This window comes from Brienomyrus brachyistius, chromosome 24 (assembly GCF_023856365.1).
Source record: "Brienomyrus brachyistius isolate T26 chromosome 24, BBRACH_0.4, whole genome shotgun sequence".
Lineage (NCBI taxonomy): Eukaryota > Metazoa > Chordata > Actinopteri > Osteoglossiformes > Mormyridae > Brienomyrus > Brienomyrus brachyistius.
This window is the reverse complement of record NC_064556.1, coordinates 4,151,137-4,178,552: the sequence shown is the minus strand read 5'-3', so window position 1 is coordinate 4,178,552 and position 27,416 is coordinate 4,151,137. Positions and strand designations below refer to the sequence as shown.

Sequence of the window (27,416 nt, the reverse complement as noted above, 5' to 3'; positions counted from 1 at the left end):
AAGGAATAGCAGTTTACGACGATAATAGACTTTTTCATAGTCATTATTTTTATAGACTCTTACAGGCCCTGGCTGTTCCTTGTCTTTGTTGGTGTTACAGGCTACGTGTCCAGACACATCTGCAAGAATGACGAATGATTCATTGAAAAAATCATTGAAAAATTTTCCATTTGAGTTGATGATCGGATGGGCTCCATAATGAGAAGAAAACCTGCCTTTGGCCAACTGCCTTCACAGCCAAGCCACACTGGATCATGTTAAAGCTGCCATTTCTCTACAGGCTAGACATTCACAAAACTCCACAGCAGAGTTTCAGTCACACTAGCGGACATGCTCAGATATCCTTACTCTGTTCGCTTGGCAGGGCAAGTAATACCATAATCCTAAAAAACATCAACCTCGGATACGTGTCAGACAATCAGTACGCTGATAGGACAAGATAAAGACAACACACGTATGCATATCTGAACAGTTTGAGCTCAGAAACTTGTATTTTGCTCGAGGTTTTCAGAACAACACCAGGGCACTTTAGATATGTCCTTTTAAAGTGTAACACTACATTAAGTACGTAATGTTAAATTCTGCTCTTAATATGCCCGTTTGGAATCACTTTTTAAAACGACAATCACGCTAAATAAGCTGAATGAACACAAATTAATCACCAGATGTGGTAAATATATTATATACAACTATGCTGTTTGTCGTTATTGCTTAAATTGTATTAACAATTAACAATGTATTGTCTGATCATATGTATATTAGGGGAAAGCAGGCGGATAGAAAAAAAAGAATCGGAGATAAAATGTAATTAATATTTAATTATAAAAGACCAATCAAACGAAACGGAATGTTGAAATGCGCATGTCATTGTAATGTGAATTATCTATTTGTGCAAAAGAGTAAATTTTCTAATGGCGACGATGATGATCATCTGGATTCGATGGAAGCTGGAGCAACGTGCTCCGCGCCGCGGCTTCCGCAGCGGAAGCAGATGACTGTGCCCGCTGCTGGAGGAGGATGCTCAAGGTTACTGGGAGGGGACTGGGGAGATACACGGGGGGAGTGGGGGGACATACACGGGGTGGAGGGGACGTCACGCGTCACGTGACCAGAAGCGTAGCGCCGCTCGCTCCGTCGCGAGACGTGAATCAGCAGCATGGCCCCCTTAAAACGTGTTATCTCTTGCTTACTCCAAAATCATCTGTGCATCCATCAGCATGTTTTACTACAAATCACCCCCCTTTACAAATAAAAATGCACTCAGTAATATAATAATTACACTTATCTACAGCATCGTCCGAGGGCAATTCTCATTGCCTCATTTTCATAAACGACGATATTTCTGACCATATGCAAGTTAAAATCGTAATTCTAACGAATGCAAGCCTTTGGCAAGCTTTTTACATGACATACATGAGATACGTTTTACACGCCGCGCCTTATATGCCGCAACAATGACGGCCACACGACCAGTTCCCCTGTGAAACTCACTATATCAGCTTTTGGTGAGGACGTTTTTCCGGAAACGGTGCTATATTTCATCGCCAAAAGATAAAGGCAGGTGAGAAAATAATCAGCACTGAATTTATTTAACGCCAAAAAGGTTTTGATAGCGGGCACAGGCAACACAGGGAATACGGAGGAGGAAGGCTCGCCGTAACCTTAGGCCGGGTATTATATCTCCGCTATTACTCAGTGCTTCTCAGTTCATCTCCCACATCGTCCCGGAGTTGCTGCAGTCGATGCTGCAGTTTCCCAGCTCTCTTACTACACGCGTTGTGTGCTGCGACAGCGACTCAATGAAAGAGACATGCTCGCCTTCGTTCTCGTTTCTGGGTCTATCTGGATTGTTTTAGGTAAGTTGATCTTCAATTCTCTCCTTTTCCTGGTTCTTCTGCCCGGCATATATTGTAATGCGCAGTCACCTTTAAACGGGGGAGACATGTTACGTTTGCAAAGCCTGGGTACCGGTCGAAAAGTCATCCCGATTTTACCGATTGTGACCCAGGGAGGGACGTGGTGATATTTTTGGCATTTATGGACCTATATACATTTCCCGTTTTAGACATCCGTTAATGAATGGATAACTGTGTATGTATTAATCTGGAATAACGCTGGAGTATGATTTTTTATTTTTTTTTGCATTTGAGTATAATTGAAGCGTGTGTCAGTGGTGGCTAAAATGAAATCACACGTTAACATAAAATTATTACTAATTTATCCAGTTACGGATGTCTTGGGTCGTCTAAACACTGTACATATATCTAGTACGTTTATTTTTTAACATACTTATCTCGTGTAAACTTTATTCGCATTATATAGTCTAAATTCAATTCGTGCTACCCGTATCTATTTAATGTACATCGTGTTATTTCCCTTAACCGGCTTAAGAGGGGAGATTATATGGGCATTTGTAGACATTTTTATGTAGCCTTTGCGGTTCTACAAGTACTGTGAAATATCGAGTACAGCACCAGCGTGTGTGACAATCAAACGCAGCGTGTTTGATGGTAAACGTGGACGCGACGTTTGCAAAATGCAGCATTTCAGAGCATCAGATGCGATTTTCGGGTATTATACATTCTACCTGGAGAGACCGGATCCCGAAAGCGGTGATGTATGCGAGGCACAGCACGCGGCGTGACGCGCAGGCTCACGCGGCCGAGCCCTCGCATCTGATTGGCGGAGCTGTCCAGGGGCGTCCGGTTCTGAAACGCCGAGACTGGAACCGGTGCGCGGGTGTAAGGAAGCCCTCTCCCTGTCTCTCACTTATAATGTCCTAATTAACTAGCCAGTCTTTAACGTTATGCCTAAAAATATGTATTTGTGTAACCCGAACAGGTTGATGTCAGGCGGTCTTATTTACTGAGAAAACCTAGCCGCTTTCTTTTCGGCCTTTTACCGGCCGTGCCACGCGATATGCAGCACCGGACTTCATTCATTTATTTCGCCTTACGTTCATGTTTTCCGCCCCATTGTACCAAACATCCGAGTCACACAAAGGCATCTATAATTCAGTATTTCAATTACTTAACCGGTCAGGAGAGAAAATCTATTCTTTTATGCATCTGAATAATTGAGAGGTTTGGACACCTGCGCTACCAATGGTAACAGAGTAATCAGCAAATTTTGAGTGCTGTAGTTAGATACCTCAAGCAGGCTTTCTAAGTTTTATAATTTTTTTAAATGAAAATTTGCGTTAGAATTGTCATTATTTTGGACGCCCGGAAGAAAGCCTTCAGCCAGGAGTATGATCACATTTTATAGTCAAATCACTTGAAAGGTGTACAGTGGAGGCAGAGGGAGGTTTTTTTTTTTAATAAGATAGATTAAAAACGAGTAACTTTGATGCTGGTTTGGGGCAGAGCTGATCCTATGAACTGCTGGCTGAGTGTTGGAAGCAGTATGGAGGATCTCGCAAAGGAGCCGTTGGTTGTTTGAATGTGTCCAGGTGTATGTAAAAATGCGGGGTACAGGAATGCAGAGACACAGAAGATGTTAATTGTTTTATTGTTCACGCCGGACGCTGCGTGGGGTGAGAAGGGGGTGACTTTTTCGTTCAGTGTCCGTCCGTTGATAGCTTCTTGTTCTGCGTTATCGTCTCTTAGCTATTGGCGCGTGTGTAATCTGAGAGCTTCAGCTAAATGTAGCTTCGGTGGCTCATGTGCTTCAGGTGGAGGAAGGATTCTGGGATGGGGGGGGGGGTAAGGGGGGAGCCCAGTCGTCTGCTGAGGGTGGCGTGATACGGAAGCCGGCTGAGAACAAACTAGGTCACTGCTGTTTCCTCCCCTCGCTCCCCTCACCCGACTGCAAATCTCCCAGCTGTGGGTGGCTCTTGGGATGGTGCAGAGGGCAGTGGTGGCGGGGGTGGGGGGTGGGGGGGTGTTGGTGGAGGATTAGGGCGTGGCCACCTCATGGCAGGAAATCCTTGAACATGTGAATCGCTGTTACTGCAGACACAACTTGGAAACGTCAGATATTTCAGAAAAAGAGCTTTGCTAATGGGGCGAAAAAAGAAATCATTTAATAAAGTTCAAGAATATATATTCCTCCTTATTTCTATAATATGACAAATATAAATTGATTTCTCGTATTTTAATATCATTCTGCTTAAAATTATTCCGTATTTCAAAGGGTTCCTGCTAGACGGTTTCTCATAACTACTTTATGATGAGGAATATGTGAAGTTTGTCTGGTGAACTAAGATTATTCTCTTTAATCATGCGCGGTTTGGCCCCTGTGGATGTTCGCTTGGTGCAGGGCCATTGGTAGAAAAAATAATAATAATAAAAAAACATCTTTTTAGATAATTCTGCATATGAGCAGGAAATCACTAGTTGTGGTTAAGGGGGGTGAGTTGGGCAGAGATAGAGAGTGGAAGTGAGACGCTGGGGCTTTAACTGGCAGAGGTAGGAGGGCTTGAGGTTACTTCTGAGCATCGGTTTCTGTGCTGACGGACTGTAATCCCACAGCAGAGAATCCTAATTGCTAGTGACACTTTGCAGATGGGACGAGATGTGGGCACTAAGCCAAGAGTCTCTTTCCTTTTCCTTAACGCCAGCAGGCTCTCGAGGTCGAAGATCGCACTACCCTCACATTCACTTCTGTCCTGTGCTTACCTAAAAACAAGCAGGACTCCCTGTGCATAGTCTACTAGAGAGTAAATAGTTGGCAAGACTGTGTGAAGATTTGATTATGTGACTTTCAGGCTGCTAATCAGATTACATCTGCATTGCTTGCATGTTGAATCCTACTGGGTATCACATCAGTGTTTATAGCTTGTACGTAATGCCTCACTTTCAACCAGTTTCAACTTACTTTCAAAGTTTTATGGTGTCTGTATAGAGGACTATCCAAGGTGTTATCCAGAGTTTGGGAATGTTATTAATGGGAATTGTATCGCCCTGAGTAACACTTGAAGAAATCTGGGTAATCCTACCTTCTTGGCTCTAGGGGGGGTCATGAGATCATCACTGCCATGTGTCTCCTCTAAGGATGATTTAATCAGATTAAACACTCTGTAGCCTAATTGGTCAGTCAGACCCATGTGAGCCTCACCAGTGACGGCCGTCCCTATTGGCCGGCGTCAGTCATACTACAGTAGGCAGCAGTTGTGGTTTCTGGGAATTATGACTCAAGCAGAGTGCCCCACTCCTAAATACGGCCCTTGTCTGATAGTGACCGAAATGGCGTAACCCCAGTTCCGCGCTGCGTGGGTCAGGATTCTCCCAGATGGTGAGACCACTGCAAGTCGCATTTCTCGAAATCCTCGCCCGACTTCCCCGTCCGAGCGTCCGCTTCTTCGCGGTTTTTGTCATAGCTTGATCCCATCGCGAGTCAGGTTGCGTGCGCCGATTAATGGGAACTACTCCGACCTTATCGGTCTCTTTTTGCATGCGACCATGAGCGCCTTCAGGGCGAGATATGCCTTTAAGCGTCTCACGTCCATGCTGAGCGCTGAAGCTGGGAGACATTCAGGCAGCTTCAGAAGGCTCTTCCTGGTCTGCCTCAGGTAAAATCAATACCTACAATGCGTACCGGTCAGCTGTTCTTGTATCATTACAATAAATTATGCATTACCTGTGCCTTGTAAGATTAACTTACAAATATGGCGCACTTTGACTTCACAAATTATTCTCTCAGATCTACATTTAAGCTGGAAAGCAGCTAACAGAATAGATTTAGTATACCCGCAAACACATGCATACATTCTCAATAAACAATGACAATATCTTGGCTAGACAAATTATTTTGACTATGATACTGCAGTATGCAGTATTCTGATTACTAAGCAGAAGGGTATAAATCAGATTGTGGTGTAGGGCTCATTGTATATATGCATTATCTCTATATTTATTATTCCTGAGTAGCAGTGTGAGATGTTTATCTGGTGTTCAAAGGAACGGAAACTATTGGCTCACCCTTTATAAGTAAACGCGAGCCCTTCAGTTTTTTTTGCCATTTCATGTTAAAATACCTGGTCTCATAAACTAAATATTTCTGTTGTCATTGAATTATCCTGTGGGTTTATTGTCTGTAAAACAACATAGTTTGTAAGCAACGTATTATAATGTTATATAGAAAATAACAATTACCTGCTGTGTATTAATGTTATTTAAATAATTGATAGCTAGTAGCCAGTCTCTGATACATGTGCTTTTAACAGGCTCATCGGATGCATTTTCTGTGCAAGGCGACTCTCACCTGTGGCTTTCTGCCGCCCTTTCATGTAATCTGAGCCCGACGCTGTTGCAGGTGTACTGCCAGACTACAGAAAGCCACACGGTACCTGCTGGTCTATTTTGACTGAACCCGGCATGCAGGTTCCCTCATCAAGCCGTTCGATGGGCTTGACAGAGGCTTGCAGCCACGTTTATCGGACGGCCGGTGCGATTCTGCTGCCGGAGGCGTCTGGAGAACGGCTCCCTTTGGATTTTTTTGTTACCGCTGCCGTGAAAATCATGCTTCGCAGCACTTTTTTGGATGCATTATTTACTGGGCTTCTACACTCGTGTGACTAAGTCGGGATTTTGATTAATCGCGTTTGCTGTCACATTAAGGCGCAGTGCTCGTGCAAACCGTCACGCCTCGGTTTTTTAGTTAGTAGAAGCTGTCAGATTTTACCTAAATATATAGGTGTTTTTTTTTTCTCCCTTATGCTTGTGAGAATGCGGGTGCTTCATTACGTAATGCAGAAGGAATGTCTATTCTCACTAACCTCTTAGTCCAGAGCATATCCACGGTGGCCCTGTGTTTCCCACAGGTTGGAAGGTACATGCATGTACTAACCAGGAGAGAGCTCCCTGAATGATTAAGTCATCTCAAAAGCACGTCTTAGGAATGTGGGAGGGGACTGAGCACCCAGAGGAAACAATCATGGAGAGCATCAGTACTCACTGCTCTGTGGGCATATTTTAGGAACTGAGCCTTAATAAAGCTAACAACAGGATACCAACTTAATGCTGGGTCTGCCCTGGGGCCAGTTTCAAAAAGCAGGATTTCTTGCTTAGTTGGATAATTTGTCAGATTTAAGGTAGCCTGGGCCTCTTGTAAGTGGATGAAAGTAAGGTCTGTTTAGCTCAGACTACCTTAAATCTGACAAGTTATCCAGCTAAGCAAGAAATCCTACTTCGTGAAACAGGCCCCGATGTTTCAGTCTGCCTTGCAGTGTAGCATCACAGCGTTTTTGTTGTTGGAAGCGGGATGGAGGATACAGTACAGACCTACCGTAGATGATTTATTTTGGGCCTCGACAGCACCTGTACATGGAACCCCCCCCCCAAAATCACAACGGTGTGACTAGGGTAAGGACCCAGGTGGCCTGCGAGTGTGGTTTCAGTTCCGATGGTCTCACAGTGAGCGTACCGCTGTGCACTGTACAGCAAGAGCCTCTTTTATAGGGCTACAGTAGCTAAGCGGACACAGTGATCCATGGATTGTGACTCGTGAATTGCATGGCCGTTAGCATTGTTAGCCTCCCTGTTGCTTTGTTGTTTAGCTTAAGCAGCTGTGGGTTTTTCTCATTCATTGATCGATTGAGTTTGTCTGGTTTGCCGTTCTGCGGAGGCTTCGAAGCCTCACCGACGCCCCTTGTTTACCCAACATCTCCAAGGCCGCTAGAGTTTGGTCACCGACTTCAGTGATGGCGTCTCCGTCTTCGGGGGGGAGAGTGCTACCTTTGACCTCTGATCTCTTTCTCTCCTGACTACAGAGCTGAGTTCCACTCTGATAGAGAAGATGCAGGCCCAGGAGTTGCTGCGCAGCTTCCATCTCCCGGACCTGGATGAATTCGGCCAGTTCCTCCGCTCGCTCCCGACCTCCGCCCTGGTGGGCATCGGGACCCTGGCCGCTGTGCTGGGCTATTGGCTCGCCACGCGCCCCCGTGCCATCACACCTCCGTGTGACCTCCAGCGGCAGTCGGAGGAAGTGCAGGTGGGCCCCCTGTTTCACTGACACCATCCCCCCTTTCTCGGGCTACAATGATGCCAATGCGCTACTCACGACATCACAAGAAGCAGCAGTCACCAATCCGTCAGTCCCCATCGACCGGCCGACCTTTCAGACATTCCTAATCTATCGCGACGATCGGGCTGTCACCATCATGCTACCGCATCGATCACTCTGCGTCGTCAGGTCGCACGCTAATTTAGCACAGAGGTTGTTTTAGTGCAGTGCTACTATAGGTGGCCCCCAGGTTAAGAACGGCTGACTTATGGACAACTCGTACTTATGAACCAACTCCCATAAACCTTATTATATTTAAAAATCGGCTAAAATGCAGTGGTTCGTAATAACAAACGCGCGCACTACTTTGTGACGCTCATGAAAACATCGCACGACTTCAGCGGTTCGTCAGCTCGAGGTATGGTACAGTACCAGTATTTACTTTTATTTTTGCTGTATAATAATAATAATAATAATAATTATTATTATTATTATTATTATTATTATGTACTGCATTATTCTTTTTTCGACTTAACTACAAATTCGACTTAAAGGCAGACTTAGGTAACGGATCTTGTTCGTGTCACATGCAGGCCAATGAGTAACAGCTATTGAGTAGCGACCAATGAGTAACAGCCAATGAGTAGCAGCCAATAAGTTGCAGCCTATGAGTAGCAGCCAATGAGTAGCCCATTACTATTCTGAACATACACGTGTGTGTATTTCAGTTGGTCTCGGATGGTGAGCGCACTGCAGAATGGATGTGAAAGGATAATTGATTTTACGCCACCCCTCCCCCCCACTCCTTGGCTGACAACTTTTGCTGTTGCCAATATTTATGGGGGTGGCCACACTGCACCGTGTCTTTTCAGTGGTCGTCCTTATACAAAAAAAATAATCCATATTTTATATTTATTATTTCGCCATGGGGTGACAGCGGGGGTGGCCGAGGCTGCCCCTAACCCTCTTTTAGATCCGTCCCAGCCGTCCGCCGTGCCAGGGGATATCCCCGGGAGCGTAGCATGTCGGACAGACTCGCTTCCTCACTTCACTGCACCTGATTTCCAACTTCAGTGGCCTTTAACATTTGCATCAACCTGCCCTTCATTTAAAACAGCAAACCCCGAGCTCCTGCATGGCCACCAGGCTCCAGCGCAGCCTGTTTGCATAGAGGGAAATAAAAATAAAGAGTGCATTGAATCATTTCAGCACTTAAAATGATTTGGCACGTAGGGCGTAGCTAACACACAGTCCAGGCAGCTTCCCTGTTTTCATTTACAGTACAAAAGTTAATAGAGATGACAAAAAAATGCGTTTTTTTTTTTTACGGCGTTCTTGCAAAATGAAGCTGGATTTATTGATTGTCGGTGCAGATAGGGTTCTTTCTTCTGCAAGGCGAAGTAGCGCACCGACCACGGTCTAAGCTCTTTTTGTTCATTTTTTGTTCTAGAACCGCGCCTGCCTGACTTGCTTTGATACTGTAGGAAGTCCGCGGTGTAATATGGTAACGTCTTACGCTCAGATGAATAGCTAACACCACCCAGCAACTGTCACCGTGGTAACAACTATTGTGTGGCCGCTGATGTCATCTAAGGGAGTCACGCTGGTGATGCCATTTAAGCGCGCCGCAGACCGGTCATTCAGATTCACAGGGAGTTCACTACGGTGCTGAAAGTTCTTACTGTCCGGCAGCTTCGGCTGTTGAAGAGTTATTGCGCGTGCAGGTTATTCGATTTTGTATATTTGAACCCTCATCTGAGCAGTGAGGGTCCTCCGGATGGGCGAAGGTTACATGAGTTTGGTTGTCTGCTTTGTGGGCCTTAGGTGGAGCTCGTGTCGGCTTCGTTTCGACTCACCTGCATTCTGCTGAAAACGGAGCATGTTCTTCTTATCCCGTCCTTTCCCTTAGCACGAGGACGGGGCGCGCCGGTCCATGCTGGGGGACAGCCCCAAGCTACTGACCCACTACCACGATGATGCCAGGACCATGTACGAGGTTTTCCAGAGAGGCCTGCGTATCACTGGTGAGTCCCCAGAACGAGGAATCCTGGGTAGCGCACGCGGAGCCCCTCCGAACTCAAGTCATGAGGACCTGACCCGTAGCTAGGAAGAAATTTCATGGGGCATCCGGCAACCCTACTGTTAGGTCCCTCTCTGAAGATTTTACAGCCCGTGGGGCTGGTTCAGACACACACAGGTGATTATGCAACATCCTAAAATATAATATAATGCTGCTGACAAATGACTAATGAATAAGTTAATAAACTAAAAGTACATCAAAAAATAATGAATTAATAAAGCAACAAAAAAAAAAACGCTACTGGCTAATAGGTGCATAGGTGGGAAGTTCAAGTCCAGAAAGTAAAAATCCAGACCAGGATTTTGTTTCAACCAACCAGCTGAGTACTCTGTGACTGTGATTCCTTATATTCAGCTGGTTGGCTGCAGCAAAATCTTGGTCTGGATTTTTACTTTATGCACCTGAAATGTCCACCTCTGCTAGTCTGTAACGTCACTCAGGGAAAAATGAACTTAAAATAGAGCACCTTCTCAGATGATCAACGGCATCAGTTTGTTGACAATGCAGCACAATAGAAATTACTCAAACCAATAAACATTTGAATAATACACCCAAAAGAACACAAGCTATCTCTGAGCAGGAACTAATCTGTAGTAATTTTGTGGGGGTGAATTATTAACCCCTTGATGTTCACAGGTGATGGCCCTTGCTTAGGCTCCCGGAAACCGAATCAGCCCTACACATGGCTGTCCTACAAAGAGGTGAGTGTGCAAGTTGTGGATTAAATCATGCAGGACGGATGGGTGGAGGCATGGAAATATCCGGGTAATGCGTCCGTTACAAAAAAATAAGAAAATGTTTTTTAAGATATTATTGTTTGTTCTTGAGCAAAACAGTAATGGGCTTAGTAAAACTGTTGTAAAATTGCACGTGCTGCGATGGTATTACTGTGAAAAAATCTCAGGCAGGCTAAACGATGTTTAAATGATGTTCGTGTTGGTGTAAGGCTGACATGACACCTGCCAAAGTGTGTCGGCTTAATGATTTCACAACCTCTCTTAAAGTCAGCTCGTTACTTACAGCAGCAGCCCAACACCCCCCATGGTTGGATAATGAATTCCTCATTGAATTATTTTAACTAATCAAGTTAATTAATTAATTGTGCTGGTGAGTAAATTTAACAAGTACGTGTAATGACTGGGGTGCCTCTGACGAGAGGTTTGGGAGCTGGTATCAGTAACTTTTTGGACAGCAGACGAAATTTGTAACGTTTTATCGAGTTACTATTGATTTGTATGTGTTATAATGTCAAATTGCTTTTTTTTCTGTGCAAATATACACTTACTACCCAGATAAAAAGCCCTAAACATTTTCTTTGATTGCCTAAGACTTTTGTACAGTACTGTAGATAAGGGGTGGGCATGGCGACCCAGTGCATCACACGCCTCCAGGGTTCGGTGTGTAAATCCTGTCACTGGTCTGTGTGCAGTGCAGTATGTTGGCTCACTGTGTCTGTGACTGGGAGATCGCTTGTTCAAATCCCAGGATCACCTGAGTGACTTCACTGTGAGACTCATTAACCCCCAGCTGCCCAAAACATGTGTCTAAGTGAACAATTGCATGTAACTGGTCCTTGTTTGGTGATTGGGTTTGCGTGTGAGCCTTTTGACGGCCTGGCATCTCCAGCAGAGTGTCCCTACCATGAGATCTTTGCTTTCAGGATCTCAGTGACTCTGTTCTGGACACGGATGCAACCTGTGAGTCCTGAATATTAAGATGGATTCCTCTGATAAAAGGAGACAAGGATGGAGATTACTTTGTAAACAGCCCACGTTTTTACTTAGGCAACCACACGGCTCCCCTTTCCCTTACAACCCAATCAACTTCCCATTATCACAGGGTCACATGATGGATTTTAACCAATCAGGATTAAAGGAACTCTATCCATGTGGTGAAGCTATGGTGAAGAAAATAATGTGAAACATACTCTTACATGGAGATGGAAGACAATGGATGTAGAATCAATCAATCAATCGATCTCCAAATCAACCAATCAACCAATCAATCAATCATTATTAATATAGCACAGGCTTAACCACAGGATTTACAAAGTGCTTTACAGACATTTTAAAAGAAGAAAAAGAAATTAAAATAAGGGGACAAGAAATTAAAATTAGCAGAAAAATACCACAGAAAAATACCACCCTAACTCCTGCCCCTCCCTCACAGGGGACTCTAGCATCTACCTCACAGGGGATTCCTGCCCCTACCTCACAGGGGACTCCTGCCCCTACCTCACAGGGGACTCTAGCCCCTACCTCACAGGGGACTCCTGCCCCTACCTCACAGGGGACTCCTGCCCCTCCCTCACAGGAGATCCTAGCCCCTACCTCACAGGGAACTCTTGCCCCTCCCTCACAGGAGACCCTTGCCCCTACCTCACAGGAGACTCTAGCCTCTACCTCACAGGGGACTCTAGCTCCTACCTCACAGGGAACTCCTGCCCCTCCCTCACAGGAGACCCTTGCCCCTACCTCACAGGACATTCTAGCCTCTAGCTCATGGGGGACTCTAGCCTCTACCTCTTAGGGGACTCTAGCTTCTACCTCTTAGGGGACTCTAGCCTCTACCTCTTAGGGGACTCTAGCTTCTACCTCTTAGGGGACTCTAGCTTCTACCTCTTAGGGGACTCCTGCCCCTACCTCACAGGGGACTCCTGCCCCTCCCTCACAGGAGACCCTAGCCCCTACCTCACAGGGGACTCCTGCCCCTACCTCACAGGGGACTCCTGCCCCTACCTCACAGGAGACCCTTGCCCCTACCTCACAGGAGACTCTAGCCTCTACCTCTTAGGGGACTCTAGCCTCTCTCTCACAGGAGACTCTAGCCTCTACCTTGCAGGGCATTCTAGCCTCTAGCTCATGGGGGACTCTAGCCTCTACCTCTTAGGGGACTCTAGCTTCTACCTCTTAGGGGACTCTAGCCTCTACCTCTTAGGGGACTCTAGCTTCTACCTCTTAGGGGACTCTAGCTTCTACCTCTTAGGGGACTCTAGCCTCTACCTCTTAGGGGACTCTAGCTTCTACCTCTTAGGGGACTCTAGCCTCTACCTCTTAGGGGACTCTAGCCTCTACCTCTTAGGGGACTCTAGCCTCTACCTCTTAGGGGACTCTAGCCTTTACCTCACTGGGTTCCTCTCTGGGGCCTTCCACGATGACATGGTGGTTTTAATATCTAAAGCCCAGCACACATCCCAGTGTTTTTCCAGAAAACTCTGTCTTTGCTTATATCTAGCAAACCTGATGGATGAAAAACAACCAGTCAGTGCATGTGGAAGGTCGCAGTGTGGAACACAAAGAGAAAGGCGCAGTGTAAACCAGTGATCTAACAATATATTGGCAAGAATACTGTACTGTGCTTTACTGTCTCAGGTAATCAAAGAAAATGTTGGAGTGAGACTTGTGTTTCGTCAAAGCGCGTTAGATTAACCGTCTCTAAAATGCACCTAAAATCACCCCAGTAGCTGCAACAACCACCCAGTACGCCCATGTATATTTTGATTTGACCACTATCACATGCTATTCGGTTAATCAATACCTCATTGAGTTAGTTTAACTAATTAAATTAGCTAATTAATTCAGCTGGTCAGTGAAATGTGCCAAGTGCGTGGAATGGCCGAGGTGCCCCTGTGGAGAGGTTTGGCAACCAAAGCGGTGTTTGTCACAAGCCACAAGGCATCAGTAACTTTTGTGAAGAACATAAGAAATTCTTATTAGTTTTTGTTGTGTTACTGTTCATTTGCATATATTATAATGTTTATTTGTTAATTTTTTTCCGAGCATATATACACTTACAACCCAGACAAATATTTTCTTTGACTGCCTAAGACTTTTGCATAGTATTGTATATGATTAAAAGTAGAAAAGCGCCCTTGACAATCCTCTTCAGTTTCTGATAAAAGACAGAAACGTATATATTGCACAGATAAAAATATGTGGCACACGTATTATATATAATACTGTAATAATGAGGCCGTTAACACTGAGTTTGATTGCCTTCCCTCTCAGGTCATCCTCCGGGCTGAACACCTTGGGTCGGGGCTTCTGCACCTGGGCTGCAAGCCGAAGCCGGACCAGTTCATTGGGGTGTTTGCGCAGAACAGGCCGGAGGTGAGCTCACGCCCCTCCCCCCCCCCCGCCCACCCACCGCGGATGTGACTTGCACCGCCCACCCTTTGCTGCCGGCACAGGCCCTGACATTCACCTGCTTACGTTTGCAGTGGATAATTGCGGAGCTGGCCTGCTACACGTACTCCATGGTCGTTGTGCCTCTTTATGACACCTTGGGACCAGATGCTATTCGCTTTATCATCAACACTGGTGAGCGTTTCCTTGGTGATATGTACTGTGTTACATTAACACTGGTGACTCTGTACTGGATAAGCAATATGGAAAATGGATGGATGGATGGGTGAGCGGGTGATGGATGGATGGACAGATGTATGGGTGAGTGGATGAACGGACAGACAGATGGATAGGTGGATGGATGGATGAACAGATAAATAGACAGACAGACAGAAGAATCGATGGATGGATAGACATATGGATGGATGGGAGGGTGGACAGATAGATAGATAGATAGATAGATTCTAGACAGGTTTCCTGTGTTTCTTTACTATCAACGTGGGCACTGAATTTTGCTACGTAATACCTGGTCATTGAGGCTTATGCCACAGTTTGTAGCTGAACGATAATTTCTGTGCCCGCTTACTGACGTTTCCCGCTCCGGTGCCCTGCAGCGGAAATTTCCATAGTCATCTGCGACAAGCCGGAGAAGGCGCAAGTTCTGCTGGGAAACGTGGAGCGGCGGGACACCCCGGGGCTGAAGAGGATCCTCCTCATGGAGCCCTTCGACTCCCTCCTCGCGGAGCGCGGCGAGAAGTGTGGCGTGCAGATCCAGGCCCTGACGGAGGTGGAGGTACGTGCTGTGCCGCGTGACGTGGAATAAGTCTCAGACTGCATGAAGATCCAATAGGGACGTTCTCAATCATGAAGTTATTTCCGACGGCGGTGGCTCCCACACAACATGTGTGAAGTCAGCTTCTCCATATAAACCACTCTTGGGTGAAATAACTTTATATTATGGTCCTCCTTTAATGAGGGAGAAATCGGCATGCTTATTACCAATATAACATTACCTTGCCTCCAAAGCAAAAATTCTTGCCTATTTTTATATACCTGGTTAGTTTTGGTTATGGGAACATACCCTTAATTAGTATGCCACCTAGTGGCTGTCTTTGGCTGTCTTTCATCTATTCCCTTTATCAAGAAAGCACAGCAATGGTATAAAGGAAGTTCTGGGTCAGCGAAACTTCCTGCCACTAGTAATATGCCTGGCAGTGAGCTGGGGAGGGAGCAAAAATGTGGACTGCCTGGCAGGGAGCAAAAACCTGGACCAGCTGTGGGTGACCAGGGTGGGAAACACTGGTTTTTGGTTATGGAATATGACTTAAAAAGCTTGTAATGGCAATTTCAATTACCCGACATAATTACATACGTGAGCTTTATTTGCAAATCGTTCACTGTTGAAGGTCCTTGCCTAATTAAAGCTCTGCTACCTTCTTGTCAGCCGCCATCGTTACTTCGTGCTATTTACCGCTCTTACGAGGAGCATGAAGTTCTTCGTTCGGTAGTCATTAGGCCTTGTTTGGCATAAGTAATGGTATGGAAATACTTAAAGTTGGATTCAGAATGAAGTACAGCTGGTTGAAGGCCTGGGGTGCTGTTGTCCTTATTACAGTAACAGCGGTCTGTGACTCATTGGGATGTCGTGATTCAGGTGCAAGCGTTTATGTATTAATGTTGGGCTTTTGCCATCCTCGCTAACATGGAACGCTTTATAAGTACAACAGAACATGATTAAGGGCCTTAACCGCAAAGCCAGGAGCATAGTGGTTCCGGAACTTCTCGCAGGACCTGTCTGGCCCGTCCGTGCTCTGCGGATCATCCATCCACCCATCTATCAAACGTTTACGTAGTCGAGGAGCACATGGTTTATGCCTGGTAGCGTAAAGTTGGGTTTGCTGCAGCAGGCCACAGACAGTCTCACTGGGCAATTAAGGTACGCAGGTGCACCTCATTTAAAGAAGCGGACAGAAAAACAGGGGGGGGAGCACGAAAATCTCACCCAGATCCAGGGATGACATCGCTGCCAGTAGACGAGGAGAGGTGTGGGAATCGCTGCCGTGTCGTATTGTATTACCGCTTTACGCCATAGTCGTCATGGAAACCCCAGAACTCCAGTCGACTGGATGAATCTCCTTGAGACTTTTGTTTTAAGCAGTCTGAGTGCTGCTGACAAGCTGCACTTGTTCGGAAGGCTGCGCTATTTGATCTCACTCTGGAAATGTGCCCTTTGCCGTTAGTAGCTATGAAGCATATCACATCTGCTTCACACAGAAAATATAAAGATTGTTTGTTTTGCAAGTGTAACACTTGGCCACTGGAAGGTGTGTCTTTTTCACGGTTCTCCATCCGCATTTCTGTCAACGCAGCAAAACAAATTCACTTAAACGCTTGTAGTTAACATGTTTCTTTTTTTTTTCTTCCTCTTCTCGTATTTCATTTATTGCCTAACTGGCAGACTCGATTTATTACTGTGGGCGTGTGTACAAGTAATATTATACCTGAGGCGTTTTTCTGTGTCTATGGGAATGTTTGTATGTGTGTATGTGACTACCTTAAACTTTTTATATCCCGTTAATATCTTAGGCCTTGTTTCGATCTGAGCTTCGTTTTAATAAAATACAGGCAGGTCCCCAGGTTACGAACGAGATCCTTTCCCTAAGTCTGTCTTTAAGTCGGGGGACTGCCCGTATGCTAAATTGTGTACATTGGCTTTTAATGTGTTACCATACTCTAGCCTAGAATCTATGTGGTCAAGATAACATTAACATGTCCGGTTGGCATCCCCCCCCCCCCCCCGACCCCCACCAGGCCCTGGGCATGGAGCACCACCGGAACCCTCTGGTAAGACCCGGCTCTGCTTCTCCGTAAGATTTCAAAAAGGGTCGGCTTGGCCCAAAGGAGTCACATGTCATAACCGGAGGTCGAAAAGTCAGGTCCAGAACGTACAAATCCAACCGACCAACCAGTTGAGCATAACCAGTTGGTTGAATCAAAATCTTGGCCTGGATTTGTACTTTCCGGACCTGGACTTTCCACCTCTGCCGATTTACTTATCACGCCGATCAGTCAGACCGCACAGCTAAGTTGAAGGCCTTGCATCATTTATATGGGCACTAACAGAGTATGTTTCTAAAGATCGTTGCTCGCTCTGTGGTCGTCTTGCCCTTTACCGTGTTATCAATTCCTCCCACAGCCTCCCCAGCCGGAAGACTTGTCCATTGTTTGCTTTACCAGCGGGACCACAGGTCAGTGAAGGTTCCTTCCTGCATGTGACAGTAGCGTGTGAAGAGGCAGAGGGGTGATAAATGACCCCACGGTGACAACCGAAGTCTTTATGATTTTAACTGAGTCGAATGCAAACAGTCATCAGAGAGAAAGTCATTCGAGACGCTCTGTTACTGTGTTTGTTTAAGGATCATATTCTGGCTACGAGATCATAAATAGGGGAGGCACGGTGGTTAGGTGGTTAGCACCGAGACCTTACACCCCTGGGATCAGGGTTCCATATGTATGCAGCACGTCGTGGGGTTTCCTTCCTCCGCATGCACTGGCTACCCGCCACAGTCCAAAAAACATGCTATGGAGATTTGGAGTTACTAAATTGTTAATGGTGAGTGTGATCTGCCGGGGGTTGGTACCTCATCCGAGGTTATTCCCATGCTCCAGGATAGGCTCTGTACCACCCCCCCCCCCACACCAGCCTTCATCAGAGCAAGCTGGTACAGAACAGATCTTAAAGACTTACATAGCGCTGGAGACGCAATGACAGACCAGTTATACTTCTGTCTTTTTAAGTGATGTTATGAAATCATCTTGTTAGACCGTAGGATATTTTGGTCTGTATCACTCATTAATTAGCAGATTATCAGCCTGTTGAAACGCTTCTCCTTTTCGGAGACTTCACAGAACAAAAGAAATTCTCTACTGACTCAGTTTTGTCGCATATTGGACATAGTTGAGGAACTTCTCACTGGCTGTAGTCGATGACCAAAGTTGCATCTATTGCATCTGTGCTAAGCATTGAAAAGCACAGGGAAGTATCGAGGAGTGTAGTTCCATGTCATGTGTATTACAATTTGAAAGAAACTGAAGGGTATATTGCCATGGAATCTGAGAAAAAGTTTCAAGCTATTAAAGATTCTTGATTTCGTTCTTCGTTTCGAATGTTTGTGGAAACAAAAGAGCGCCATCTGTTGGCAGTCTTGCATATTGCTCCCGTTAAGTGTAGTGTTTGCATATGTCTGTCTTATTAAGTGCAAGTAATGTATGGTGACACTTAACCTGATACTGCATTCTTCTATTGTATATAAAACTCGCACCTGCTGCAGGGGTTGTTCGCTGTGACTCAAAGGAAGAAATTTTCCGCCTAATGCTTGCAACAGCTTTGTCAGATATTTTTGCTCAAGATGGCTTATGGAATTTGTGTCTCCTAGGAAACCCGAAGGGAGTGATGCTGAGCCACGGGAATGTTGTGGCAGATTTCTCTGGCTTCCTGAAAGTCACTGACGTGAGCGCAACGCAAACACACTCCCTTTTTTTAATTATGTCCTCCCACCCTCGGTCGCCGCCAGACTTTGACAATAAAATGCACGAAACACATGATTTTAAAATGACCCCCCATGTATTTTGACAGGGAGTCAAAATAGCCGAAATCGCATCTTGGTTTATTTAAAAGCATGTGAAATTTTTACTCATGTACATGTTTTCTGAATGTGGCTCTGGGGTAAATTTAGAAGCTTCCTCACATTAGCCTTAACGATTTTCTGCTGCGTTGATTCTGCCTTTGCATGGGAGAGCTGAGTCTTTTCACTCAGTCGAAGCTGGATAAAATTGTTTTCACGATTATCGTTTCATTTTTTTCTCTCTTCCCCATCTCCCGCCGCTTCGCCCATCTGCAGAAAGTTATTTTCCCCAACCAGGATGATGTCCTGATATCCTTCTTACCCCTCGCTCATATGTTTGAGCGCCTTATCCAGGTGAGGATCTGCTGTGGAAGGTCAAAGCATGATCTGATCGGAGGTGGCACATCCTACAACGAATGCGTATAGCGTGTGTGAGTCTGCAAGCTATGCAAAATGGTTTTATTTATATAAAAACAAAACACTATCTATCAATGACAATGCTTATCATCAAGCTTATCAGTACTCCAGGAGACATCTGGACAGCGTTTGATTCATGTTTCAGTTAGAGAATCAGTCACGCTCAAACATGAACCAGTTCTGCTACACCTGATAAAGTAGCACTGAGATCATCTATTATCGATGTGGTGGCTGTTATTTTGGGTACTTTCTGAAACAGTGGGGGGGGGGGGAAGATTCCTACATGGTTTTTGAAGTGTGATCTGGTTTTCCCTCAACGGGAAACGTGATAATTTTGATCGGTCGCAGCACTTCAGACAAGATGCTGCAATTGCGGCTGCAGAAAGTGAGCGAGCTTGACCTGGGGGCATCCGGCGTGTCGCGGAGGGGAATTGTGGGCTTTCCAGTTTTAGCCGTTGACTCAATGCAGCAGAGAGTTGTGTCACTCGTCGGCAAAACTCTCTCCGCAAATGGGCCGCAGCGCGGCGATGGGAAACGTCATGACGTGATCTAATCAGATGCTGTTCGGAGAGGTGCTTGAACTGACTCCTGCCCGCAGACAAAACAAGCAGCAGCCTTTAGATCACCTTGAACAGAGATCACTGGAGTCTGGTCACAAATCCGGTGTTCTTTATAGGCGTAGCCGCCCTCACATTCACAGCGAAATGTCAGATGTTACATACTTTGCACCAAAGAGTCGTCTATAGTGCATTGAAGCTACTGCGATCTTGACCTTTCGACACCCACTGTTCACCACGAAGTTACTGCTACTCACTGCGAGAAAATACTACCTGCTTCCCTCCAGCAAGCCTAAACGAGAGTGGAAAAAAAAAAACCTAGTATAAGATGTGTCAGACATTCTGAGATGATCAGCTTCTTGTGTCTTCAAAAAGGATTTTTAAAAGTTGATTGCAACCTCTTCTGTAGTCGTTAGCAATTTCCCAGATCGTTTAAAATAACAGGAGCATTTCAGGTACAGGCTGTTTCTGTGTTACAGATGTTTAAAACGGCATTTGCCAGGTCTTTGTATCTGCATTGTATTTACACTGTATTTACAATCAGAAGCGCGTTTATGCTCTTACAGTAGTGACTGCGATAGCAGCACTGCGAGAAGGTCCAGCTCGATGTGAAAGAGGAAGTCTGCTTAAAATCATTTCTTCGTGTTGTGACTCGGAGCCGCCTTTCCCGCCGTGACCCTGATGTGACCTGTGCACACGCATGCAAACACGCGTGACCTCAAACACGGATGCCTCTGTGTCTCATGCAGTCTGTAGTTTACTGTCACGGGGGACGGATCGGATTCTTCCAAGGAGACATCCGGCTTCTCGCAGAAGACATGAAGGTCCTGAGGCCTACCATATTTCCCGTGGTCCCCCGGCTGCTCAACCGCATGTATGACAAGGTGAGCTCGCGCCGGGCCGTCCATCCTGAACTGCAATTATTGTGCACTGCTAATACCCAGTAGTTTCGTCCCCCTAACATTGGACGCTTTGTGGTTTTTATATCAAATTCAAGTCACGCTGCTCCGACATGCCATGACTTTTGGGCTCTGGGTCATATGTCTCCCAGATCTTCAGTCAGGCTAAACATCCAGTCAAGCGCTGGTTGCTCAACTTTGCAGCCCAGAGGAAAAGCGCGGAGGTTCGGAGCGGGATCATCCGCAGCGACAGCGCGTGGGACAAGATTTTCTTCAGCAAGATACAGGTGGGCCGGCCTTGCCAGGCTGTGACCAATGGCGTGCACAAAGGGCGTGGCCAATGGCGCGCACCAAGGGACGTGGCCAATGGCGCGCACCAAGGGTGTGGCCAAGGGCGTTAACAATAAGGTGACCGCTTATCCTGTGTCTCCGGAACAGGCCAGCTTGGGCGGACGGCTGAGGATGATCGTGACGGGAGCTGCCCCCACCTCCCCGATTGTGTTGGGTTTCCTCAGAGCGGCACTGGGTTGTCAGGTGAGCCGGGGAGCCTATGTCACACCTATGCCATCCCATGCCGGGAAACCCCTCAACTTCAATCCGTGATCATGTCCCTCCCCAGGTGTACGAGGCCTACGGTCAGACTGAGTGTACAGCAGGCTGCACCTTCACCACACCCGGCGACTGGACCTCAGGTGACCACTCCCCCCCCCCCCCACCCGTCTCCAACCTCCAACATTAGCCCCTCAGCTCTCCAGAAATGGAGTTTCGAGTTGCACCAGCGTGGGACTGTTTTCTAGCATGCCGGAAACACCCTACTACAAAAAAAAAGCGCTAACCCGTCAACGTCGAAAGCATTTGATGATAATCTCAGATTGCCAGCTGGGTTTTCGTGATAAAGCAGGTCACTATGCCAATAAATAAATATATTCGTTTGTAAACGGAAATGCATGTACGTTTCTTAGACATTTTGAGTGTTCACACTTTAACTTTTGCCGCCATTCGAGGTTAGCGGCCCTGTGGTCTCGTTGCACCACATCCTGTATGCACTGTGGGAAAACAGAACGAGAAGGAGAACAATCAAGTGAAGTGTGGCGGACGCTCGCTCAAGTATAACATTTCGGCTCTTTACAGATGAAAACCTATATGTATGATTCACGCATTTAGAGAATGTGAACCGTCGATATCTCAGTTGTCAGTTGTCAATTGTGTCTCAATTGTATGCACAGTTTGTGTGCAAGAATTGCCAGTAAACGGCAAAATATATGACATGGTTTAAATTCCGCTAACCGTTTGTTATTTGGATTGGGAGCAATGATTATAGCTGTAGAATAATGAAATGCAAATTTGTCTAGACTATTAATTTTTAGCAGGTTTATTTTTCTTTGGCATGTTCGCAATAATTAGACAATGGAAATTTTGCGATTTAGCTGTATGCATTCGATAATCAACAATTCGTCGTGTTTTACGGCTAGCTTATTAAATGTATTTTATTGAGCATTGATTTATCGGCAGCAAGCTAAGATGATCATTTTCAATCGCAGTGCTCCCCCTTGTGGAGAGATGTAGATTGTTAATAGGAAATAGGAGCGTCTTATTAATCAGCATTATCTTCATAAACTGACATTTATACAGCTTGCTGCAGCAGTTCAGTTTCTTACAGGCACTGCCTTGATAGGAGGCAGAGTCTGCATCTTGTGGATATAAGTTTGTCTTCTAGGCCACCATGCTGCACTTTAAAAGGGGAGTGGATGGCCTGTGCTCAGGAGCACATGTATTTGAATGAAACACTTTTGACTGCTTGACATTGCACCACCAGGTCACGTTGGAGCTCCCCTGCCCTGCTGCTTGATCAAGCTGGTGGACGTACCGGAAAAGAACTACTTTGCAGCGAAGGGAGAGGGAGAGGTAGGAGGGTGTCGGAACTCTTTTATTTTTTCCGGTGGGTTAATTTTAAAAGCGGCGTCTTCATCGCAGGAGTGTTCCTCTGCCCTGACAGGTGTGTGTGAAAGGACCAAATGTGTTCAAAGGCTACCTCAAAGACCCCGCGAAGACGGCAGAGGCTTTGGACTCGGGGCAGTGGCTCCACACGGGAGACATCGGGAAATGGCTGCCTGTACGTCATACTGCCTCACGCCGCATGCTGACACGTAGCGCTGTACACATTGGCAGTTAGCCTGAACGCAACCGTGTTTTGTACCTGCACTAATACTGAAACCCACAGCAACCAAGTGTAAGTCCTTGGTAAGTCCTACCAAGGCTGGACTTATACTCAGGCTAACCTGTTCTCTAGCCCAGGGCCCTGAGTTGTAGGAAGCTTTTTTTTGTTGTTATAACAGCGTTTTATTCGGTAACACTTTACATTAACTGCACATTCATAATGCATTCATAAAATGCGTTTATATGGAACATGTTACTGTTCCTTAAACATCCTAACATACCTTCACAGCTTTATAATACATTAGTAACAAACATTATATGATTATATGATTATGTTTGCTATTAATGTATACTACAGCTGTCAAAGTATGATAGGATTTTAAGGTATACTTACATGCTGTTTACAGAAGGAATGTATCATGAATGCATTTTGAGGGTGCATTGAATTTTCTATGAATGCCTTATGAAAGTGCAGTGAATGTTCTATGAATGCATTATGAAAGTGCACTGAATGTTCTATGAATGCATTATGAAGGTGTACTGAATGTTATGTAAATGTGTGAAAGTGCACTGAATGTTCTATGAATGCATTATGAAGGGGCACTGAATGTTTTGTAAATGTCTGAAAGTGCACTGAATGTTCTATGAATGCATTATGAAGGTGTACTGAATGTTCTGTAAATGTGTGAAAGTGCAGTGAGTGTTCTATGAATGCATTATGAAGGTGCACTGAATGTTCTGTGAATCTGTCATAAAGGCATTATGAAGGTGCAGTTAATGTAATGCGTTACCTTTTATTCTGTAGGTTGGGCCCTAACAATAAATTTAGCCCAGATGTCCCCATCCCCCTAAACTCAGCTCTGCGTGCCACAGAGATATTTTCTACTAAAGGGCTTAAATGTAACATGTGCCCCAGCAGGATAAGCCTCTGTGCTTGTTATATGAAGGTCGTCGGTTCAAGCCCAGCCTTAGCAGAATATTCACATGTCTGTTGGCCCCTGAGCAGGGCCGTTAACACCCAGCTCCATGAACATGGCTGCCCTTCACTGCCAAGCTTGGTAAGAGTAGGTGAAAAGAGAACTTCCCCATGGGGAGGTCATCATCCTGATCATTACTGTTTTTGTGTGACTTCCCCCTTCCCCATAGAATGGCACGTTGAAGATCATTGACAGGAAGAAGCACATCTTCAAGTTGGCCCAGGGCGAGTACATCTCCCCAGAGAAGATTGAGAACATTTACATTCGCAGCGAGCCAATCGCACAGCTGTACGTGCATGGAGACAGTCTGCAGGTGAGGAAAACTGGAGGGCTGAACTGGAGAAACCCCGTCTTTGTGACTATGAAACAAGCTGATACACCGTTACGTCTCTTGACTCTTATCGTGCTTTACACTTGGCCGGATGTTTGATCGGAAGGTCGCTGGTTCAAATCCCAGGGTCAGCAGAGTGCTTTCACCATTGGGCCCCTGAACAAGGCTGTTAACCCCGGATCGCTCCAACAACTGGCTGACCCTGTTGTCTTAAATGTGCATCGGTTTGGCTAAAAGCATCTGTTAAATAATAATAATGTATACAGGGGTCGAGTTAGGCTCATCGCAGTTATCCTTAGTTCATGCTGCCTTTGTGTGTAGCACAAGGCAGCTGTGCAGGCTGTGAATTCGGTTGCCTTCGCACACTGGTTGCGGCGCAGTGAAATGGTGGCCCAGCACACGATAGCCTGTTGCGCATGCCTTTCCAGTTTAGCTATATATGCAATGCAGTTCGCGAACACTAACCTGCATGTCTCTCTGCAGAGGTTCCACTCAATGACCAGACAGGCAGGGGGTGGGGGGGGGACGCTGTGGGGTCACGGATACCCCGGCAGATTCGTGGGACCTAGCAGTTTACTGGGGCCATGGGATATGTACTATTGTAACATTTTATAATGGAGGGGTCAAAGGTCACATTATTGAGGGCAGCACCATCCGCCAGTGCCGGTCCTGACTATATTCTGCCAGCTGGACCATTGCGCTGTACATGCTGCTGTTTCCTGACGGCTTCTCTGTCACTCTGCAGTCCTGCCTCGTGGGCATCGTGGTTCCCGACCCGGACGTGTTTCCTGCCTGGGCAAAGCAGAAGGGTTTTGATGGTTGCTATGGAGACTTGTGCAAAAATGCGGTATGTCTGCCTTATCAGAAGCATCCTCCATTGTTTTTGTTGAACATAAACGACATGGGGTCCATCTGCTTATCTAGCGTACTTATAGACGAAAAGTAAACTGTTTGCATTTGTTGTTTTTAGAAATAGTCTGTTGTCATAACACTGCGCTTTCGGTTTATTTTTTTTAAGGAGCTGAAGAAGGCCATTATGGACGACATGGTGCAGCTTGGGAAGGCCAGTGGGCTCCACTCATTTGAGCAGGTAAAAATGTAAAAACGTTCGTTTGAACTGTACAGTTCATGACTAATCATGGTGCAAGGGCGGGGCGGGGAATCCTCCAGTGCTGAGAGAGAGTGTCCGCTGTGGTTTTGGGTGACCCCTTGGTTAGCAGTCGGTTATGGCGTAAAGCAGCAGATTCTAGCCTAAAAATAGCCGCACTAAAACGAGAGCAGAATCCAGCGCAACCTGCAGCCGTCCATAGACCAGCGTACCCTGCAGCCGTTCATAGACCAGCGTACCCTGCAGCCGTTCATAGACCAGCGCACCCTGCAGCCCTTCATAGACCCTGCCTCCATCCTCCAATCCATCCATCTTCCAGCTGGACAGGGTCATGGCAGGGAGCTATTGGCACATGCCCTGGAGGTGCCGTGAAGGGGGAGACGATTAGGTTAATTCCACGGCCCCTGAGTGACAGGAGCCTTGAAAAAATTTGGACCAACTGGATTGGTCAGGATTGGTTTCATGGGGCCCAAAATCTGCAGCAGCACACAAACACGTCCTCTGACTTGTACGATGGTCTAATATTAGTTTTGCAAAACTTGCTTACTTTGACGCACTCCCTTCAGTGTGTTTTTCATTCGAATCGCAGCTATTATCGGCCGCAAAGATGAATTGTTCTCTGCAACGTTTATCCCAACGCCTAATGAATGGTCTGTCTTTCGTCAGGTCAAAGACATATACCTTCACGGCGAGATGTTTTCCATCGACAACGGCCTGCTGACGCCCACATTGAAGGCTAAGAGACCAGAGTTGAAAGAGTTTTTCAAGGACAAGATTGAGGAGCTGTACAGCAACATATCCATGTAAATCCCATTAAATCGACACCCTGGTTTGTCGGACCTTTAGCGGTGTTGCTGACCACGAACCGTTTGCCCTTAATTTCTCTTCGGAACTCAGATAAACAAAATTAAATCGGTAAAGGACCACGATGGAGGAAGCGATACGATTCCGTGTTTTTTTTTTTTCCCGTCCATCACTTAGCATGGCTTTCGGTGTGCATGTCAGGAACAGCAAAGCTAAGGCCAGATTAGACCTGATAACTGGACCCTGAACCCGCCCCCCCCCCCCCCCCCCCCCTTCTTTTCGGCACTGACCAAAACGTCACCAATGCAAATCCATAAACAGCTATTCTAAATACATCTTTGCAGATTCCTTCCTGTGAGCATACAATAAGAGAGACTAAAAGCAGGAGAGATTACACTAGGAGCGGCGCGTGCTTCGACCTTCAGCTGAAAGAGCTGAGTTTGTCTATGCCTGAGTTTTCAGGCGCGTCTGTGACGTTTTCTTGTGGTCCAGTTCTGCCGGCTCTCCTGGGCTGCAACAAAACTGTGAAAAGCGAATCCAGCATCAAATTGCAAACTTGGGTTAATGTCGACTTTTGTACTGTTGCATTTATTCCGACCCAAAGTATTACTATTTATTGTTCATGTGCACTCATGCATATATATGCAGAATAATATCAGAATTTAATATATCGGCATTGGATTGAATGGATTTTTGTGTGTAGTGAGAGGAATTGTAACCATTGTCTGGTGACAGAGAGTGCCGGCACCACAAAACTGTATGTCGCATCTACGGAAATTAAGGCACATTAAATCAAAGCCTGAAATAATATCAGGTGACTTTAAATCTATTCTTTGTGCTGTTTTCATTCTTTTTTTTGTCAAGCACAGACAAAATCACTCACAATTCACCGCTATAAGGAATTTTCAACCCTATTAGTATTTATTGCCTATTTCTGGGTGCCGGGAACAGTTCTGTCACCAAAGCACAGGTCACCATGGTACAGATTCGGTATTTTGGTGAAGTGCAGGTTTTTCTGTTCCGAAACTAGGAAGTAATGCTGAGTCTTATGCACAGAACCACTGGGCCCATTTCTAATGTTTTGATTTTCCTGAAAAACAAATCATTTGACTACTATATCAGGATATATAACGTAACCACAACGAACAGCTGGAAATCGTTTATTAGGAACCTGAAACGTAGTAAATAGTACCAGTTCTACACAGGGCCATTTCTATTCCGATATCACTCATTTCAGAATCTACACTCATTCAGTGTATTTCAGCTGGCTGACAGTGATGTGCACAGTTTATATATATATATATATATTTGTTTGCAGACCAGACGTGTATGTGTAACGTGTAAATGTGTTTGAGTACTGATGAGATTGTTTTAGTGTTTCATTTCACACACA

At 45.8% G+C, this 27,416-nt stretch overlaps 1 protein-coding gene across 1 annotated transcript; it reads left to right on the top strand.

The window, feature by feature from the left end:
* The first annotated feature begins 1,423 nt into the window (after positions 1-1,423).
* Positions 1,424-26,277, top strand: acsl6 (acyl-CoA synthetase long chain family member 6). The gene is made up of 22 exons (XM_048995135.1): positions 1,424-1,561; positions 1,697-1,856; positions 7,712-7,932; positions 9,854-9,968; positions 10,661-10,725; positions 14,032-14,133; positions 14,244-14,343; positions 14,763-14,941; positions 16,960-16,992; positions 17,345-17,396; positions 18,585-18,658; positions 19,050-19,127; positions 20,497-20,631; positions 20,799-20,933; positions 21,085-21,180; positions 21,266-21,338; positions 22,463-22,551; positions 22,643-22,759; positions 23,950-24,093; positions 24,857-24,958; positions 25,130-25,201; positions 25,886-26,277. Exons 2-22 carry the CDS (start codon positions 1,811-1,813, stop codon positions 26,024-26,026), a joined length of 2,169 nt encoding a protein of 722 aa, XP_048851092.1. The 5' UTR covers positions 1,424-1,561; positions 1,697-1,810; the 3' UTR covers positions 26,027-26,277.
* The last annotated feature ends 1,139 nt before the right edge of the window (positions 26,278-27,416 follow it).